General features: G+C 46.9%; 1 protein-coding gene across 1 annotated transcript in view; it reads right to left on the reverse strand.

Annotated features, from left to right (window-relative positions):
• Nucleotides 1-486: 486 nt before the first annotated feature.
• The window catches only part of LOC142466166 (uncharacterized), a 76,589-nt gene continuing 56,838 nt past the window's right edge, over nt 487-20,237 (reverse strand). The window contains 8 exon segments of the mRNA XM_075571039.1: nt 487-10,170; nt 10,829-10,952; nt 11,143-11,346; nt 12,283-12,451; nt 15,024-15,184; nt 15,957-16,319; nt 16,460-16,633; nt 18,021-18,220. Of these exon segments, the coding sequence (XP_075427154.1) occupies nt 9,242-10,170; nt 10,829-10,952; nt 11,143-11,346; nt 12,283-12,451; nt 15,024-15,184; nt 15,957-16,319; nt 16,460-16,633; nt 18,021-18,220 (2,324 nt within the window). The 3' untranslated portion in view covers nt 487-9,241.

Below are 20,237 nucleotides of genomic sequence, written 5' to 3' on the forward strand. Positions count from 1 at the left end.
AAACTCAAACTTGACCTCCCAGCTCTGTGATTCTTCTCAGATGTATCTTGTAAAATGTATCCACAAATCAGGGGAGCGGGGAAATGTACAGAGGAAGAAAATAAGAAACTGACAGAGTAGTAGGGCAGGGATAACTTGGAGATTCCCTAGCTCACATTTGGGCTAACAGAAGAACAGAGAAGCCTACACACAGACACTGTCTTGAGCACAAAGGCTGTGCTGAGATCAAGACACCCAGAGACCTATATTTCCTGGACACAGGGGACCCAGGAACCTGCCAGAGACCGACATGGAGGGCCACCTGCTTAAGGTACCTCCTGAGACTTTGGAGTGATAGGCTAGTAGTGGGAATATCCCTCCAGTCCTGCAGATAGGGTCTGGGGAACTAAGTTAGGCCTTACAAAGGGATCAGGGTTTGTTATTTTTTGTATGTTTTGCCTGGATAAAGGAACGGGCTCAATAAAGCCAAGATATAATTTCACCCTAAAACAGTCTCCATTTGCATACCTCTGCACACGTCTCTTGCAATCACAAATTGTGTTTTTATTGTCAAACACTCGTCTGCACTGTAGTGTTCTAAACAGATACCACTATCATTTGTGCACTAGAGTCCTACAAGTGAAGGACTTATCTTAATCACTTAATTATCACTAGCGTTGAGCGCCACTTTTGATTTTTTTGTACACAGTATCTTGTAAAAAGAAAAGGTGTGGTTTTGGTCTCATTTTCTGTGTGATGATTTTCTGGCTCAGATATTATTGGTTGTGGGTCTCTCAGATCCGCTCCGGTAGAGTTGGCTATATAACAGTGACACGAGTTTCTTCCACTTCTTCAGTTTGCATTTGAGCCAGATTATTTCCATCAGCGGGCTCTCTGCCAGTTATTAGCTCACATTGTGCTCCCGATTCTCACGCCTATACTCCGTTATATGAAGAGATGTTTGCCACAAGAACAACAGCCACAGTAGAAACACTGGGTACAGAACTTAGAAAAGTAACAAAGATTATTTATGTACTCAAAACAAGCTTCCAAAACAAAAGTTAAAGTGAGTGGAAGGTTTTGAACAATGCAGAGGTAAGATTATCAGTGCTCCGATGTGAGGTACAGTGCTATAGTGATCCTGTGTGGGATAAAAACACACAGAGATAGCTGAAAGCTGTGTATTTATCAGGCACATTGTATCAGGCACACAGTACTGTGTTTTTCTCCAGCAGGTCGCAATTCCACAAAGGCCACAACCAGGATGGAGAGTATCAGCAGAGTGAGAAAGTAGCCCAGCACACACAGCAGGTCTCCAGCTCAAGGCAAGTGGTCTATGTGAGGAGAGCAGTGAAGCCTCAGGCTGATGCAGATATTGCAGTCTTAGGGAAGACACCACATTAGGCCGCAGCCTTAATATATATAACTTGACAGCTCAGAGGTGAAGGGGGGGGGGGGGAAGGATTGTAGCAGACAATACAGGTCTCAAAAGCGAGCCCTAAATTTGGCCTACAATCCACAGTAGGTAAAAACAACAATTTATGTTGGTAGTAGGATGGCTGTGGATTAAGAACTTCCCGGCAGAGAGCTCTGGTGTTAAACAGCCGTCTTGAAGACATGCCTCCCATTAGTCCCTATTATATGGTTTTAATGGGCTAGGTTGTGTTCATAGGTACTAAGTGAGATGTCTACTAAGTGTGACAAACGGCTTACTCCGGGACTCCGCCGTCTGTCCGGGACTGTTAGGACACGGTCTTTTAGGGTAGGTTAAATGATGAGACATCACGTACTGTTCCTTTAAACAGGCTAGGCCTGGTTTATTTAGTCCCAGACACAGAGACTGCCACAGTGCAAACAGAAAACAAAGCCAAACAAAAAGCTGCTCATCTGAGCGATAACTTAAACTTAGATATTCCCTGACTCAGGGTTGGAAGTGGCTTGTCCACTTCCACCAACAAAATAAGTACCTTTGCAGTCTTAGACAAACGAACAGAATGATTGAACCTGTTTGGGGAAGAGGTTTCTCCCCCCTCTGTAGTTCAGCAGCCTTCCAGCCTCCAGGCTCTTGGGGAGGGGGAGAGGAAACAGATCTTATATACCTGATCTCTAATCAGCATGACAGGTGACAGAAAACAGGCAGCAGACAAACTGTGGAATGGAGTGCATGTACCACGAGGCTGCCCTGTTCAGCCTAGACAGGACAGAAACTGTTCAGTATCCTGGGAGCCCTGTATATGGAATTTATTACCATCCCCTGGTTTCTGTCACATATCCTCCCCCCCAGCTCAGACCTCGAGGGATGAGCGACCATGGATATTAGGGAGTGCATCCTTGACAACCCGTCGGCATTGCCATGTTTGTGCCCTGACCTGTGTTCCACAGAAAATTTAAAGGGTTGTAAGCTTAGGAACCACCTGGTCACTCTAGCATTCTTCTCCCTGTTTTGACACATCCAGGTAAGGGGTGCATGATCTGTGACCAACCGGAATTTTCTCCCCAACAGATAATATTTGAGCGTCTCTACAGCCCACTTTATTGCGAGACACTCTTTCTCGACTATGGAGTAATTTTTCTCCTGGGGATTTAGTTTACTACTTAAATAAAGGATGGGGGGCTCCTCCCCTTGAGACTCCTGGGAGAGTACCGCCCCCAGCCCTACCTCAGATGCGTCGGTTTGGACTACGAACTCTTTGGAGAAGTCAGGTGTGACCAACACTGGTTGGGCACAGAGAGCTTCTTTCAGGCTTCTAAAGGCCTGTTCGGTTTCGGGGGACCACTTTACCATTAGCGGTCCTCTTGCTTTTGTGAGGTCGGTTAGTGGGGTTGCCTTAGTTGCAAAATTGGGAATAAACCTTCTATAGTACCCAATTAATCCCAAAAAGGTCCTTACTTGTTTTTTTGTAACTGGCCTTGGCCAATTTTGTATCGCCTCTACTTTGAGTGTTTGTGGTTTGAGTAACACTCTACCAATAGAATACCCCAGATACTTGGCCTCCTCCAGACCAATAGTGCATTTAGCGGGGTTAGCAGTTAGTCCGGCAGACCGAACTGCGTCGAGCACAGCTTGGACCTTTGGAAGGTGGGACTGCCAATCTTCACTATGGATTACCACATCATCTAGGTAGGCGACAGCGTACCGAGCATGTGGTTTTAAAATTTTATCCATCATTCTTTGGAATGTGGCGGGAGCTCCATGTAAGCCAAAAGGCAGCACCCTATACTGAAAGAGGCCATCTGGGGTTGAGAAGGCTGTTTTTTCTTTTGCCCTTTCTGTGAGGGGAACCTGCTATATACACAAAAATATGTATAAAACTATACACAAAAATATAATTTGTGATTGTAATCAGAATTACTTTTGTTTCTTACAGACCGAAAAAAGGATTTCAACCGGTTTTGCACCGGCATCATAAGAGAACAGTCAGGGACGTTTTAAAGCCGCATTTCCCATTCAAAAGATTTGCCATAAAATCAATATGTTCTAACAAAGCACAAAGAAGAACACAGCCGCTTCCAACTTTGTACCGATTATAGTATGTACCCTTTTGTTAGGTCTAGGGTTGTGAGATATCGGGCTTTGCCCAGTCTCTCTACAAGTTCATCCACTCTGGGCATAGGATAAGTATCAAATTTTGACACCGCGTTTAGTTTCCGGTAGTCATTACAAAACCTTGTTGTACCGTCTGGCTTTGGGACTAAAACTATAGGGCTGTTCCACCCACTTTGGGATTCCTCAATTACGCCTAGTTTTAGCATTTTTTTAACCTCTAAACTTATAGCCTCTCTCTTGGCCTCTGGGATTCGGTACGGTTTAAGGTTAACTCGGACCCCCGGTTCAGAGACTAGGTCATGTTCAATTACGCTAGTTCTACCTGGCTGTGTAGAGAAGACTTCTTTGTTTCTTCTCACTAAATTCTGGACCTCTCGTTTCTGATGCACGGACAGGGTTTCAGCTATGCTAACCTCTGGGTCAGTTTCTTGATTCTCTGACGGACCTGGGGGTACTAGGGTTAACAAGACCTCTCTATCTTTCCAGGGCTTGAGTAGGTTTATATGGTAAATTTGCTCAGGTTTCCTCCTACCTGGCTGTCTTACCTTATAATTTACTTCTCCCACTCTTTCCAAGACCTCATATGGCCCATGCCATTTAGCAAGGAATTTACTCTCCACGGTGGGAACCAGAACTAGTACCCTATCACCTGGAAAAAAATTCTGACCCTAGCACCCTTATTATACGTATTCCTCTGTGCTTCTTGAGCTTTATCCATGTGTTCCCTCACTATGGGTAGGACTGCAGCAATGCGGTCCTGCATCTGGGCAACATGCTCTATTACACTTCTGTAAGGGGTAACCTCGTGTTCCCAAGTCTCTTTGGCTATATCCAGTAAGCCCCTTGGGTGTCGGCCATACAATAGTTCAAACGGGGAGAAGCCTGTGGATGATTGGGGAACTTCCCTAATGGCAAATAACAGTTACGGTAACAAACAATCCCCGTTTTTCCCATCCTTATCAACCGCCCGGCGTAACATGCTCTTTAAGGTTTTATTGAACCTTTCCACTAAACCATCTGTTTGTGGATGATAGACTGAGGTTCTTAGATGCTTGATTTTTAGGAGTTTACATAGCTCTTTTGTTACTTGGGACATAAATGGTGTTCCCTGGTCAGATAAGATCTCTTTAGGAATTCCGACCCGGGAAAACAGAACTACTAACTCTTTTGCTATGTTTTTAGCAGAGGTGCTACGTAGGGGAACTGCCTCCGGATATCGGGTGGCATAATCTAATATTACCAATATATGCTGATGTCCCCTAGCAGACTTTATTAGGGGTCCTACTAGATCCATAGCAATCCGGTCAAATGGTACCTCTATTATGGGAAGGGGTACCAATGGGCTGCGGTACGCTTTGAACGGGGCGGTGATCTGACATTCTGGGCATGAGGAGCAATAGTTTGTAATTTCTGCCAGAACCCCAGGCCAATAGAAGCTTCGGAGAACCTTTTCTTTTGTCTTTTCCACCCCTAGGTGTCCCCCCAATGGATGACTATGTGCGAGGTGTAGTACTACGTTACGGAATGTCTGTGGTACCAACAATTGTTTAGTTGTAACTGATTTCCTTTTATCAACCCGATATACTAGGTCGTTCTCTACCTCGAAGTAGGGGTAAGCAAGTGACCTATCTGGTTGGCCAGGAGTACTATTCTGGTCCCGTATATTTCCCCTTGCTACCGCTAATGTGGGGTCCTCCCACTGGGCCTTCTTAAAACTCCCAGGACTGACCTCTAGGTCAGCGAGGGTCTTATCCGGTTCTGGGGTGGTAAGTGCCTGATCAACATCTTGATTTGGGGTATTCCCTACCAAAGTAGTGACGGGGAAGGGAATTTTACAGCACTCCTCCTTTTCCCCCTTCTTATTTGGGCCCTCGTCAACATCCATTTCTGAAAAAGGGAAAGGATTTGTTTCTTCTAATACTTCCTATGGTCCGCTATTGAACTCTGGGCACTATTCTGAGCGGGGGACCACATTTTAAGAAAATGGGGAAAGTCGGTCCCTATTAACACATCATGTGCCAGTTTGGGTACAATACCCACCTTGAAATCTAAAGAACCAAACTCTGTTTCAAAAAAACATCAACAGTGGAATATTCATGATTATCCCCATGTATACAACAAATTGCCACTCTTTGTGAACTGTTTACCTGTTTCTTCTTAATGGACAACAGGTATTCGGACACTAGTGTGACCATGCTCCCAGAGTCAAGAAGTGCCCGAACCCTCTTACCATTAACCTTTACAAATGCCCACAGATGGTTATTCAAGGGGTCCTCTGGGCTAGGGCCCATACATTGGGACCACAGCGAATAAGGTTCCACGCTATTGCATTGCATGGGTTCATCATTTAGTGGGCAGATTTTTGCTGTGTGGCCCCTCTCATAACAATTTACACATTTAGGTACATAGTCTGTGTCCCACTTAGAGCCTTTTCCCGGCTCCCCATGTTGGCTATTGCCCTTAGTGTGCGAGCCACTGTTGCTGGTGCTGCGTGAAGGTGGTCGCCGCTCTTCAGCGCCCCTTAACCCCGGTACCCTTTTACCGTCTCTGGAAGAGTCCTGGAACCTCGGGTAGTGGGGTTGCTCCACGACTGTGGGTTGCGGGTGCTCTTCTGCTACATTGTACCTTTCTAAGAGGGCCACAAGCTCATCCGCATTGTGGGGGTCACTCCGACTGACCCAACGGCGTAAGGCAGAGGGAAGTTTCCTCAAGAACTGGTCCATGACCAACCGTTCCACGATGTGACTTGCTGAGTTGATCTCGGGTTGTAGCCACTTTCGGGCGAGGTGGATGAGGTCATACATCTGGCTTCGGGTGGCTTTATCCATCGTGAAGGACCATGCGTGAAACCTTTGGGCACGAACAGCCGTGGTTACGCCGAGGCGGGCGAGGATCTCTAACTTCAATTCTGCATAGGCAGCTTCGGCTGGATCTAGATCAAAGTAAGCCTTCTGGGGTTCGCCGCTTAGGAAGGGTGCGATTAGACCAGCCCACTCAGCTTCTGGCCATCCCTCTCTCTGTGCCGTGCGTTCAAACGTGAGAAGATAGGCTTCCACATCATCCGAGGGTCCCATCTTCTGAAGGTAGTGGCTTGCCCTGGTCATTTTCGGGACTGGGGCTGCCTCTGCCAGTGGAAGGTTACTGATAGTCCCCCTCAGGATCTCGAGTTCCTGCTGCAAGCCCTGGGCGAACCGTTGTTGCTCCTCTCTCAGCAAGCGGTTTGTTTCTTGCTGGCTTGCATTAGTCTCTTGCTGGATTTTATTCGCCTGTTGCAGGGCTTCATTCGCGTCTTTCTGGACAGCGACATTGCGTACTCACCACGTCGTCCATCTTGTTTGGAGAGTGAAAAAAAACTTTTTTTTTTTTTCAAAGTTCTTTAACCCGCAGACCTTTTAGTGTTCTGCCCGCATTCTCCACCATATGTGACAAACGGCTTACTCCGGGGCTCCGCCGTCTGTCCGGGACTGTTAGAACACGGTCTTTTAGGGTAGGTTAAATGATGAGACGTCACGTACTGTTCCTTTAAACAGGCTAGGCCTGGTTTATTTAGTCCCAGGCACTGAGACTGCCACAGTGCAAACAGAAAACAAAGCCAAACAAAAAGCTGCTCATCTGAGCGATAACTTAAACTTAGATATCCCTGACTCAGGGTTGGAAGTGGCTTGTCCACTTCCACCAACAAAATAAGTACCTTTGCAGTCTTAGACAAACGAACAGAATGATTGAACCTGTTTGGGGAAGAGGTTTCTCCCCCCTCTGTAGTTCAGCAGCCTTCCAGCCTCCAGGCTCTTGGGGAGGGGGAGAGGAAACAGGTCTTATATACCTGATCTCTAATCAGCATGACAGGTGACAGAAAACAGGCAGCAGACAAACTGGAATGGAGTGCATGTACCACGAGGCTGCCCTGTTCAGCCTAGACAGGACAGAAACTGTTCAGTATCCTGGGAGCCCTGTATATGGAATTTATTACCATCCCCTGGTTTCTGTCACATAAGATTACGGTGCAGCTTTCTACGACCTGGGCAGGTAAATGGCCTATGTCTTTGGTAGGCCCTAGCACCCCATATGTATCATCATTTGTGTTAATGCACATTAGTTGGTGTAAAATGTGCTTGGGACACTGCACTTGAGGAATGCTCTATTTACTCACTTCTACCATGGAATGGTACAGAGACGATTGCATATAACCTGGTCAAGATTATTATCCCTTGTACCAATGAGGATACCAATGTACTTGTACATCACAGAATCAAACAAAGCCATGCCCAAAAGAGAATGGACAGTGGCAGCTGGTGGACACCTCCCTCTGTACCAAAACTACTTGTGTTACTTTGTATATTCCATCACAACGTCATACAATATCTACCACATGCTGGGAAACAAACACAATGTACCATGGCTGGAAATTATAAAGCGACTAAGCCAGTCTCAAAGGGACGAGTATGTGAATTTAAAGTGGGATGGGATGGAAGACCTCAATGATCTGACTCTAGGCATGAGTTCCCAAATTAAGACCTGGCTGACAAATTTTGGAAGGGCATATCCTTAAAGAACTAGATCATTCCATATACATCGTTATAATAATCAAATGTGATTGGACCAAGATACAGGAAGCACTGTGGTCCTGTGTATTGTTCAGATCAGGATGTTGCAGGGTGATATAACTGTTTCTAAACGATGCGTGAGCAATATAAACTACTGTTATCTGAATGTATTGGAATGAAGGAACGCATAAACAGGTTCTACGCCGCCCATGTGGGCTTCAAAGAGCACAGGTGACGATACTGTATGGTGTGGCCCAAACCAGGGACAAAGAGGAGAGTGCGGTACAACTATTTGTGCGCATGGATATTGATACTGGACATAACTTGAGTACATTCCAGGCATGCAAGTCTGGACCTGAAAATGTTACTTGAATGATTTCCATCACTGAAGAGGTTAAACAGAGACAGAATGATTTGTGTCAGTGCTCGTTACAGGAAGCGCCTACCACAAGCAGGGAGGATTTGCACAAACCTGCCACACAGATGAAATGATTAGTTTGCAGCACATAGGCAAAGAGTGATGACCATATAACCACACCAGCAGTAAAGCTGCAAAACGGTGACAACCACGAGCTGACAAACTTCCCTTTAACCTTCTCAAAAGTAAAAGTTGATACAGATAAAATAAGTCAAAAATAATATGACGACAGCTGAAGGCAGAATACGAAGGTGGACGGGCGTATGGGTGATTTATGCAGGTCTCCAATATAGTATCAATAGAAGTCTTCAGGCATTGGCTTCTCTGTATTTTGCACACCAGGGAGGGTACTCGTGTTGAGGGAACGCAATCTAACTTATTACCTATTGTTACCATTGAATAAAACAACTATTTTTACATCCAATGTCTGAGGCTGATTGAAGAGGTTTGCCCTAACATTTTACAACACAACACATTCATGTGAAAGCGTCATATGGAATAGCACCACTTAATAAACATGGACCCTCCCTTTCCATTCAATTTAGTGACAAATTGTGGAACGCGATCTCCCGTACAATAACTAGAAATGTCTTTAGGACGTAGATACTACGTCATGGAGCTCCTGCAGTGCCAGATCTCATAATATCTTGTGTTTTCCAAGAGTAAATCCATGCCACTCATAGCGGCCTTTTGAATGGTATGTTTAACAAGCACTGAACTCAGGATAAAGCGTCATTTAGCGCAAGCAAATGGTCATACAGAGCATGGAATATGCTTCTCTTCTGTGTGAATTCTCTGATGTTTAACAAGCTTTGATTTCTCAATAAAACATTTCCCACATTCAGAGCAAACAAATAGTTTCTCTCGTGCGTGAATTCTCTGGTGTGTAACAAGGTGTGACTTCCTGATAAAACCTTTTCCACATTCAAAACAGACAAATGGTTTCTCTCCTGTGTGAGATCTCCAATGCCTAGTAAGATCTCCCTTAATACTAAAGCTTTTTTTACATCTAGAGCAAGGAAACAGCTTCTCCCTTGTATGAATTCTCTGATGCTGAACAAGAGTTGATTTATACACAAAGTGTTTCCCACATTGAGAGCAAGCAAACAACTTCTCTACCTTGTAAATTTTCTGATGTCGAACAAGACTAGAGTTGTTGGTAAAACATTTTCCACATTCAGAACAAATAAAAAGATTCTCCCCTTTGTGAATTATCTGATGTCTAACAAGATCTGAGTTACTCGTAAAGTATTTCTGACATACAGAGCACTTGTGCCGCTTCTCTGCGGTGTGTTTGCTTTGGTGAATTATATAAGCTGTTTCATTATTAAAGTCTTTACCACATTCACTGCTCTCATACTTCATTACTGACAAGTTCTTGGGAATTGTCTGTGCATTAGCGTTTCCTTTGTCACACTCCTTAATAGGAGTAGCTGCAGATTCTGTCCCTGTATGTTCTCTGAGAGAATAAATGTGGGAGGCTGTGAGATTTCCTTCTTCACATGAAGTTGATTCCTTAGCCATATTTCTCACAGATTTTCTTTGACTTTTGCTTGGTTTATTTTGCCTCAAGCAATTTTCTCCCTGATCCTGAGTAATAACACTGTTCTCTTCCTTTACACAATCTGGTGAGCAGAGAGGGGTGTGACATCCTGCAGGTGTATTACTGCTCATGGATCCATCTGTTGGAAAGAAATGCACATTGAGTAAAGAAGTTCATTAGTAGCTTAAAATTATGTAACATTTCTAGTTGTACATTTCTGTTAGTATAAAATACACGTCCCTAACTGCAATAGGTATGTAAGCTAAAGGATTGCTGTGGCAAAGGCCAAAGCACCTGAGGGGTTAACTTACCTTTTATATAGCCAATCTCTGCAAACCTATTGAAAAAGGTTATGGCAACTGAATTTTTGCATTTCTTTCTGGAACACACAGGGTTAAGTTAGCTGAGCTGAAAACATGTGACAGCGGTAGAAGGTACGGTACAGATGTAGAGGTTATGGCACCCATTAACATGTTATTTCACAGTAGTGCTATTGAAAACACATTATTTAACTCGTTATTGTGTGCGTTAATGGTGTAATAACATCTGCTACATCTGTATGTGGAATAACACCAGGAGTACTCAGGTGACATTGAAAGACAGATTAGAGAAACCCAGACAGAGTTGAACCTCTGCTTGTCCTGCTCTCCAACTTGTTTCTTGTTCCTGACACAAACCTCACATGAGGTATTTTGTATTAAAATAGTTATGAAGAATACAGAGTGTTACCGAGCTCCTGTTTGCTGGATCCCCACAGGACTGACATCCCTATTACAATGAGAGGAACCTCCTCTTACCCAGTGAGCTGAGGTTCTTGTTGTGGTTCTCCATCACATCCTTGTAAGACCCCCTGTGTCCTTCTATATACTCCCATTCCTCCATGGAGAAATAAACAGCAACATCGTCACACTTTATAGGGACCTGAAACACAGAGAATCCCCCACTCAGTATCCAGGTATAATAACTGGTCCTGTAAGAATCTTTTACTTATGGAAAGCCAGGTGAGCAAGGGAGAGAGGAAAATGCAGATACATAGAACAAAGTTTGTTCAAGACCAGGCTGAATGAAGACATAAAGACAGTAAAATGTAACAGTGCCCAGCAGCCCTCACCTCTCCGGTCAGCAGGTGAATGATCTTGTTGGTGAGTTCCAGGATCTTCTCAGACATCAGCTTCTTGTCATTGCTTCTCTCGTGTATCAGGGAGTTAGTTGGATGCTCCATGTCGGGTCTCTGGGAACTGCAGAATCCTTCTGGCACACAGGGCCTGCTGCTGTCTGTGATACAGTCACCGTTCTTCTTCACAACTATATAATCCTACATACAGAGACACAGTAATAAATATCCCTGTGCAGAGCAAGAGACACACGTGGATATGTGTCATATTCCTGCAGATTTGTTGCTTATCAGTCAGAGGGACAAATCTCGTCTTACCAGCTCTATACTCACGTAATCTATTCAGTGGCCTCCCCACCAATTCTGTCTATTGTATCACTGACTTTACTGCACCACACTCACTGACCCCACTGTGCCAATATGAGCACAAAGATCATGGATTGTACAAACATCACATTACACATAATATGTAATCATTACAGGACTTGTGATATTCTGAGGCTATTACAGAAAAATGTATCACAGGCACAATACATGCATATATGTAGGATATAGGATCTCTCTCTCCACAAACATGTATTTTCCTGAACCCAAGTACATCCAATCACTGGGTCCTTCCTTCTCTGACACTATCTGACTCTGCTTCTGCTGCCCAATCATGTCCTTATGTGACCCGGAGCTCTCCCCGTACCCGAATATCCTGCCTGCTCCTGGGCTCTCCCCGTACCCAAACATCCTGCCTGCGCCTGGGCTCTCCCCGTACCCAAACATCCTGCCTGCGCCTGGGCTCTCTCCGTACCCAAACATCCTGCCTGCACCTGGGCTCTCCCCGTACCCAAACATCCTGCCTGCGCCCGGGCTCTCCCCGTACCCAAACATCCTGCCTATTCCTGGGCTCTCCCCGTACCCAAACATCCTGCCTGCTCTCGGGCTCTCCCCGTACCCAAACATCCTGCCTATTCCTGGGCTCTCCCCGTACCAAAACATCCTGCCTGCGCCCGGGCTCTTGCTTTGTCTAATTACATCTGTCCCTGGACATTGCTTCACAAGTATCTCCCATATTAATGCTCTGCGGGTCCCGGCTGTAGTGAGAGAGATAGGAGTGATGTTATTCTGACAGTCACCAGCAGCTCTCACCTCTCCGGTCAGCAGGTAGATAATCTCCAGGGTGTGATCCAAGATCGTCTCAGCCATCGGCTTTTTGTTCATGATCAGTGAGTTAGTCAGATGCTCCGAGAATGGTCTCTGGTCCGTGTGGAAGTGTCTCACCCCGTGGTGACCTCTGCAGTTACTGATATATATTGTACTTGTATTTCACAGCAATATCATCCTGCACATGGGGAGAGAAAGGGATGTATATATCACCCTGCAGTGACAGAAATGGATACAATGGGATAAGTGTCCCTCCTGTGTCACCCTGCAGTGGGAGGGACAGATGTGAGGGGCTGTGTGTCCTGTCTGTGTCACCCTGCAGTGGGAGGGACAGATGTGAGGGGCTGTGGGTCCTGTCTGTGTCACCCTGCAGTGGGAGGGACAGATGTGAGGGGCTGTGGTTCCTGTCTGTGTCACCCTGCAGTGGGAGGGACAGATGTGAGGGGCTGTGTGTCCTGTCTGTGTCACCCTGCAGTGGGAGGGACAGATGTGAGGGGCTGTGGGTCCTGTCTGTGTCACCGTGCAGTGGGAGGGACAGATGTGAGGGGCTGTGTGTCCTGTCTGTGTCACCCTGCAGTGGGAGGGACAGATGTGAGGGGCTGTGTGTCCTGTCTGTGTCACCCTGCAGTGGGAGGGACAGATGTGAGGGGCTGTGTGTCCTGTCTGTGTCACCCTGCAGTGGGAGGGACAGATGTGAGGAGCTGTGTGTCTCACTGATGTCTCCCCCCCCCTTTGCATCTCACTGATGTCTCCCCCCCTTTGCATCTCACTGATGTCTCCCCCCCCCTTTGCATCTCACTGATGTCTCCCCCCCCTTTGCATCTCACTGATCTCTCCCCCCCTTTGCATCTCACTGATGTCTCCCCCCCCTTTGCATCTCACTGATGTCTCCCCCCCTTTGCATCTCACTGATGTCCCCCCCTTTGCATCTCACTGATGTCCCCCCCCTTTGCATCTCACTGATGTCTCCCCCCCCTTTGCATCTCACTGATGTCTCCCCCCCCCTTTGCATCTCACTGATGTCTCCCCCCCTTTGCATCTCACTGATGTCGTCCCCCCACTTTGCATCTCACTGATGTCTCCCCCCCTTTGCATCTCACTGATGTCTCCCCCCTTTGCATCTCACTGATGTCTCCCCCCCTTTGCATCTCACTGATATCTCCCCCCCCTTTGCATCTCACTGATGTCTCCCCCCCCTTTGCATCTCACTGATGTCTCCCCCCCCTTTGCATCTCACTGATGTCTCCCCCCCTTTGCATCTCACTGATGTCTCCCCCCCCTTTGCATCTCACTGATGTCTCCCCCCCCTTTGCATCTCACTGATGTCTCCCCCCCTTTGCATCTCACTGATGTCGTCGTCCCCTTTGCATCTCACTGATGTCGTCCCCCCCTTTGCATCTCACTGATGTCTCCCCCCTTTGCATCTCACTGATGTCCCCCCCCTTTGCATCTCACTGATGTCTCCCTGCCCCCTTTACATCTCACTGATGTCTCCCCCCCCTTTGCATCTCACTGATGTCTCCCCCCCTTTGCATCTCACTGATGTCTTCCCCCCTTTGCATCTGACTGATGTCTCCCCCCTTTGCATCTCACTGATGTCCCCCTCCTTTGCATCTCACTGATGTCACCCCCTTTGCATCTCACTGATGTCCCACCCCCCCTTTGCATCTCACTGATGCCCCCCCCCTTGCATCTCACTGATGTCTCCCCCCCCTTTGCATCTCACTGATGTCTCCCCCCCCCCTTTGCATCTCACTGATGTCTCCCCCCCTTTGCATCTCACTGATGTCTCCCCCCCCCTTTGCATCTCACTGATGTCTCCCCCCCTTTGCATCTCACTGATGCCCCCCCCTTTGCATCTCACTGATGTCTCCCCCCCCCCTTTGCATCTCACTGATGTCCCCCCCCCTTTGCATCTCACTGATGTCCCCCCCTTTGCATCTCACTGATGTCTTCCCCCCTTTGCATCTCACTGATGTCTCCCCCCCTTTGCATCTCACTGATGTCCCCCCCCCCTCTCCTTTGCATCTCACTGATGTAATATAATATCTGATCACTTCCTACCTGTATTACTGTGGCTGAACGTGCGCTGATTGGCTATAACGGGCCACGTGACGCTATCTCCGCCGCAGGTGCTTCTGGGAGTTGTAGTCCTGCTGCGGGCTGTGCAGGGGAAATAAATGACACGGTCTGAGCTGCAGGAGAAAAAGTTTCTCATGTTAAAGCTTTTACCTTTTTTACATCAGCCAAGACGTCTCCTGACGTTGCGTTCCACCCCTGCCCTGTGACACGCAAGCCCTGCGTTACACCGCCTGTCCTGTGACACGCAAGCCCTGCGTTCCACGGCCTGCCCTGTGACACGCAAGTTTCTCATGTTAAAGCTTTTACCTTCTTTACATCAGAATAGAACTAATCACTAGATGGCGCTCTAACACTTCCCAGATACATAGTGCTCAGTGTAAATATAACAAAGGATGAAATTCTAATACCTTCATATTCCACCACTCAGTGCAAATAGTGAATATAAGCGAAATGCAAACACAACAAAGGCAAACCATATCACTTCCAACCCTGTCACTTAGACTGTTTCAAAAGTCTAGAAGTATACAGCTATTCCAAAATCCAGGGGAGCGGAGATGAGTGCCAAAAAAGAAAATAAATGAATATAGTGTGATATGTAAACACAGTGAATATAATTAACAAGGGGTTCCCAAATTCCTACTCACACTGAGCAGAAATTAGGAGCAATGTGCCAGACTGTGACTAGTGAACACCTCGGATCTGTATGGTGCAGGTAATCAGTATTCAGCCGTCTCGGACAAGAAGAGAAGACCAAGGTGCCGGTCAAACAGAACAGTTTATCAAACACAAAGCTCACAATGGCAGGCTTACATAGAGATACGGAAGGAAGGCAGGGGTAACAAATGCAGGCTAGTCTAGCGAGTCACGATCTCCCCGCTCCGCTGTTCCGTCTCACACACCGGCAATGTCTTCCGCATCCGGGTCCTCGGCGTTGCCTCCGTTCACCGCGTCACCGCTTGAGACAGGAACACACCACCGAATGCCTCTGACTGTCTCTCCTCCTCCAAGCACCGCCTCAGAGCCACGCTTTGCTGAGCGTGGCTGTGCTGAGCGTGGCTGTGAGGCGGGGCTTGGAGGAGGAGAGTCATGGAGAGATGGAAGGTAATGAAGCTGTTTTAATGTTCATTTTAATAACAGAATATTGAAGCAGGGGGTCCCCTGAGCTGAACCGCATCAATTTCAGCATCGAGAACCCCCTGCTTCCCAAGTTAGGCTATGGCCCCAGCCCTCCCGGCGCCTGGCGGCCGTGCAGAGACTACAGCCGCGATCGGTGGTCTGTAGGGGAGCTCAGAGGCGGGGCCATGATGGGGGCGTGGCCATGATGGGGCATATCTGCCCTGCCATTGGCTGCGCATCGCTCACGTGACCGCAGCACGGGAAGACATAAGAAATGTGTGAAAACGGTATGCACTAAGAAAAATCACAAGTTTTTTTATAGTACGGTAAAAAAATGTAACATCGCACTACAGTACTTAGTGTTTATTTCCCCCCCCCCCCCATACTTATCGCTCCGTCTCACACACCGGCAATGTCTTCCGCATCCGGGTCCTCGGCGTCGCCTCCGTTCACCGCGTCACCGCTTCAGACAGGAACACACCGCTGATTGCCTCTGACTCTCTCTCCTCCTCCAAGCACCGCCTCAGAGCCACGCTCTGCTGGTAGGCACGTTTCCCATTGGCTGATTCATATGTCCCGCTCACCCGGCTTTTCAAGCCGGCCTGGCATGCCCCCATCTCTGACGTCAGCAGCCAGACGAGTCCCCGTTCTGATTGGCTGGCTGAGTTATGATCCGTTCTCTGAATGGTGGCTAGTCTGGTGGCTAGTCTCCTTTCCATGTTACACATAGAACAGCGGCCTATGTAAGGATACTGCCTGATCAGAGAACCAGACGAACCTGTAGCTTGAGTCGGTGAGGCGCTGGCGGGCTTTTCAAAGTTGTTCTGTTGCGAATAGCAGAGCAACCGGCTTCATTTTTGGAGCTGGGAAAGCCGGCCTCGCTGAGACTAAGTCAGACACGAGGACCAAGTTCTCAGAATAGTACGTAGCGGTCAGGGCTGGGTATTCTCCCTGAAAAGAGTACCGCGTAGACCTGGTCGAGGTCCCGGTCAGGGTAAGGCTTCTGAAGTGGTTTTGGGTCTGGACTCTCTTTCACAGGAATATACCAATACCCTATTGTCAAATCCAGAGTGATTATGTAGTCCACCTCTAAGGAGTCAAGCAATTCATCTACTCTTGGTATTGGGTATGCCTCAAACTATGAGACCACATGGACTTTTCTTAGATCACCACAGAATCTATAGTGCAGTTTATGCGATTTGGTAACTAGCCAGTAACCTTTTAGAAAGGGTTGTGCAGTGTTGTCCACTTACTTAAAGTCAAATAGGATAGGTAGATTTTTGTGCCTAGCTCAGGTCTATCAGAACAGTATATTACACTCACTCTGTGTTGCGTCTATTGAGAGATATTTGGTTGGAGGTGTGTAAATTAGGGACGTACCACAGACTGATTTCATCCGAGGGAACGGGCTTGAAGAAGGGGCGTCTGTGGCCCCTCTATTTTTTTAGCACCCTAGTCTTTACGTGTATTGTACAGTACGTGTATTTTTTCTTTTCATTTTTGCTCATTCCCCCCCTCCACCGCTCCTTTTCCTCCATGTGATGTAGTCTCCAGACCCTGCATTTGGGTTCATTGTACAGCTGCTAATATTTTTTTCAAATATATCTTTGACTTATTCAAATTGACATTTGTCCATTGTTTCTATTTGCGTGCTGGGGCCCTATGTGTATATATACACAGAATCGTACTTTCCCATTTGGTTTGGGTACTAGAACAAGGGGACTGTCAGGGTCTTCCTGGACGTCCTGCTGCTAGTCACTGACTCTTGCTTGTGACCCCAACTATGATTCTTGACGCCTGCCTTGGAGCCCTCCTTGTGACCCCGACTACGATTCTTGCGGCCTACCCTGGACCCCTGCTTGTGTCCCAGACTATGATTCTTGCCACCTGTGCTGGACCCTTGCATGTGAACCCTAGCCCTCTTTGCTGCCCCCTGCTGTTCCGACCACTGAGTTCCTACCTGCACTTGAAGTCTTGGCAGGGACTACATCAGTCATTACAGGCATACCCTGCATTAACGTACGCAATGGGACCGGAGCATGTATGTAAAGCGAAAATGTACTTAAAGTGAAGCACTGCCTTTTTCCCACTTATCGATGCATGTGCTGTACTGCAATCGTCCTATACATGCATACCTGATGTAAATAACGCATGTGTAACAGGCTCTATAGTCTCCCTGCTTGCGCACAGCTTTGGTACAGGTAGGGAGGTGGTATTGCTGTTCAGGACGTGATGACAGGCGCATGCGTGAGCTGCCGTTTGCCTATTGGGCGATATGTCCTTACTCGCGGGTGTACTTAAAGTGAGTGTCCTTAAACCGGGGTATGCCTGTATTGGACTGTTCTATATCCCCTAGTTTTAACATTTCCGGAACCTCTTTTCAGGTAATGTCCCTCCTACTCTCAAGTAGTCTCTATGGGTGAGACCATACTCTCACCCCAGGTTGTTATAATTTTATGGGAAATCAAATTTGTTTTTCCCGATTTTTCTTTAAAAATATCCTTAAACTGGACAACGAGCTCTACTAACTGCTGTCGTTGTTTGGGGGTTAACCGTTTTCCTATTATGATCTGATCAATGAATGTCTCTCCTTCTACAAGAAGCTGGGGACCGAAATCCATACTCTCATCGACTGGATGGATGAACCAGGGTTCCAGGATGTTCACATGGTTAATTTGCTTACCCTTTTTCAAACCTGGCTGAGTAATCTTATAGTTCACGTCGCCTGTGCAATGTAGAACCTCAAATTGAATCTATCACTTTACTCTCATTACTGGGAAGTAGCAACATTACTCTGTCCCCAGGTTGAGAGACTCTTAGGCGGGCATGCCAGTTGTAATATCTCACAGAGCATGCTAAGAGTTCTGCAAATTTTCCCTTGCAAAGTGACCCAGTAACTCCATCCTATCTCTGAGATTAATTACATATTTCACCACATTTTAGAAGGGAATGGCTGTTCTTCCCAGGACTCTTCTAAGAGATCTTATATACCTCCAGGTGGTCAACCGTACAATAATTCAAATGGGGAGAGTGCTGTACAGGATTGCAGAACTCCCCGCACTGCATAAAGCAGAAAGGGGAGCAGTTTGTCCCAATCTCCTTTTTTCCAAGCTAACAAACTTTCAAATCGTGGATTTCAAGGTTCAGTTGAACCTTTCCACCAGCACATGATTTACGGATGGTACATTGAAGTTCTAACCGACTTCACGCCCCATACCTTCAGGACATCCTGCATTAGTTTGGCCATGAAGTTGGTTCCTTCATCCATCAAGATCATTTTGGGATCCTACCCTAATGAATAACGCTAACAACTTATTGGCCACATTAATGCCCGTAGCGGTCCTCAAGGGAAAAGGCTCCGGATGTCAGGTTGCGTAATCCACCATCACCAGGATAAATCTATGATCTTTCAGTGAGGGCTCTAGCAGACCTACAAGATCCATTACCAACCTCTCAAAATGGCACGTCTACCAAGGTTAAGGGAATAAAAGAGGTCCGTTTCTGGTTCTTCTGGCTGGTCAGTTTGCACGCTGGGCAGCTTGCACAGAATTTAGTAATATCTGCATATACCTCCAGCCAGAAGAATCCGGACAGAATACGGTGTGTATTTTTATCCCGGTCCAAGTCTCCTCCCCACGGTACAGTATACAGTATGAGCTAACTTGAATACTTCTTTTATCAATATTGTGGGACCAGAATTTGATTTCCCGTTTGTGTATCCTTGGTCAACCGGAACAAGATATCATTGTGACGGTGGGGGTAAATGTGACTGCATTTAGTAAAGGCCACGCCCTGCATTACTCCTACCTGTCAATAATGCAGTTGTATTATGTTATGTGTATGTATATCTATGTACTATGTCTTAGCCTGGTTCCAGCATCTCAGGGACCAGGCGTTCATTTTGGTTTCAGCAGAAATGTTGCAAAAACTCTCTGTGACCTTTCTCTGTGACCTTTCCCTGTAGCATATTTTGTGTAACTAATGTTATGTTGCATTTCAACCCACCAATAAGGGGCTGGGCACGTTGGCAGCACCTGGCCCTAAATGTTGCGGGTTGGTGCAAGGGTGCACAAACTGGGGGACGTGCACCACCCCCCCCCCCAGAGATTTTTGAGGTGGATCTGGGAAATCCTAATGGCGTGCAGAATCCATTGAAAAAAGGTCTCCAAACGGTGTCTGTGTGGAACGGAGCACTGCCTCAACAGGACAGGAACAAAAGGATCAGGACAGGGTGACTCCCATAACAATTGTGTTTATTCAGCTTACATAAGCAAATAAACAGGTAAAAAAATAAATAAAAAAACTACTGTGACGGGAGGGGGTAACCAAGCTCTCAAATAAAGGTCAAGTCCGTTCATGGTTACCCCTGATCTGTATATAAAGGGTTCAAGAGAGTTAGCTCTTGGACCAAGTAACATTGTATATTTAAAATGCATAAACTGTAAGTAAGCTATTTTTTGTGTTTTTATCTTTCTGGGCATGTCAGCGAGCAGGGAGTGACAGCGAGCAGGGAGTGCCAGCGAGCAGGGAGTGCCAGCGAGCAGGGAGTGACAGCGAGCAGGGAGTGCCAGCGAGCAGGGAGTGTCAGCGAGCAGGGAGGATAAATGTAGGCACATTGTCCTGGCAATATCTCCCCTTGAAAACAAAAGCGCGACTCACTGCTTGGGTTCCCTGCTTCAGAACAGCCCAGAAAGGTAAATGGGGCACAGGGATGAAAAGTGTCCCTGTAACTGAGGGGACCC

The sequence above is a fragment of the Ascaphus truei genome, chromosome 1, assembly GCF_040206685.1.
Source record: "Ascaphus truei isolate aAscTru1 chromosome 1, aAscTru1.hap1, whole genome shotgun sequence".
Classification (NCBI taxonomy): Eukaryota; Metazoa; Chordata; class Amphibia; order Anura; family Ascaphidae; genus Ascaphus; species Ascaphus truei.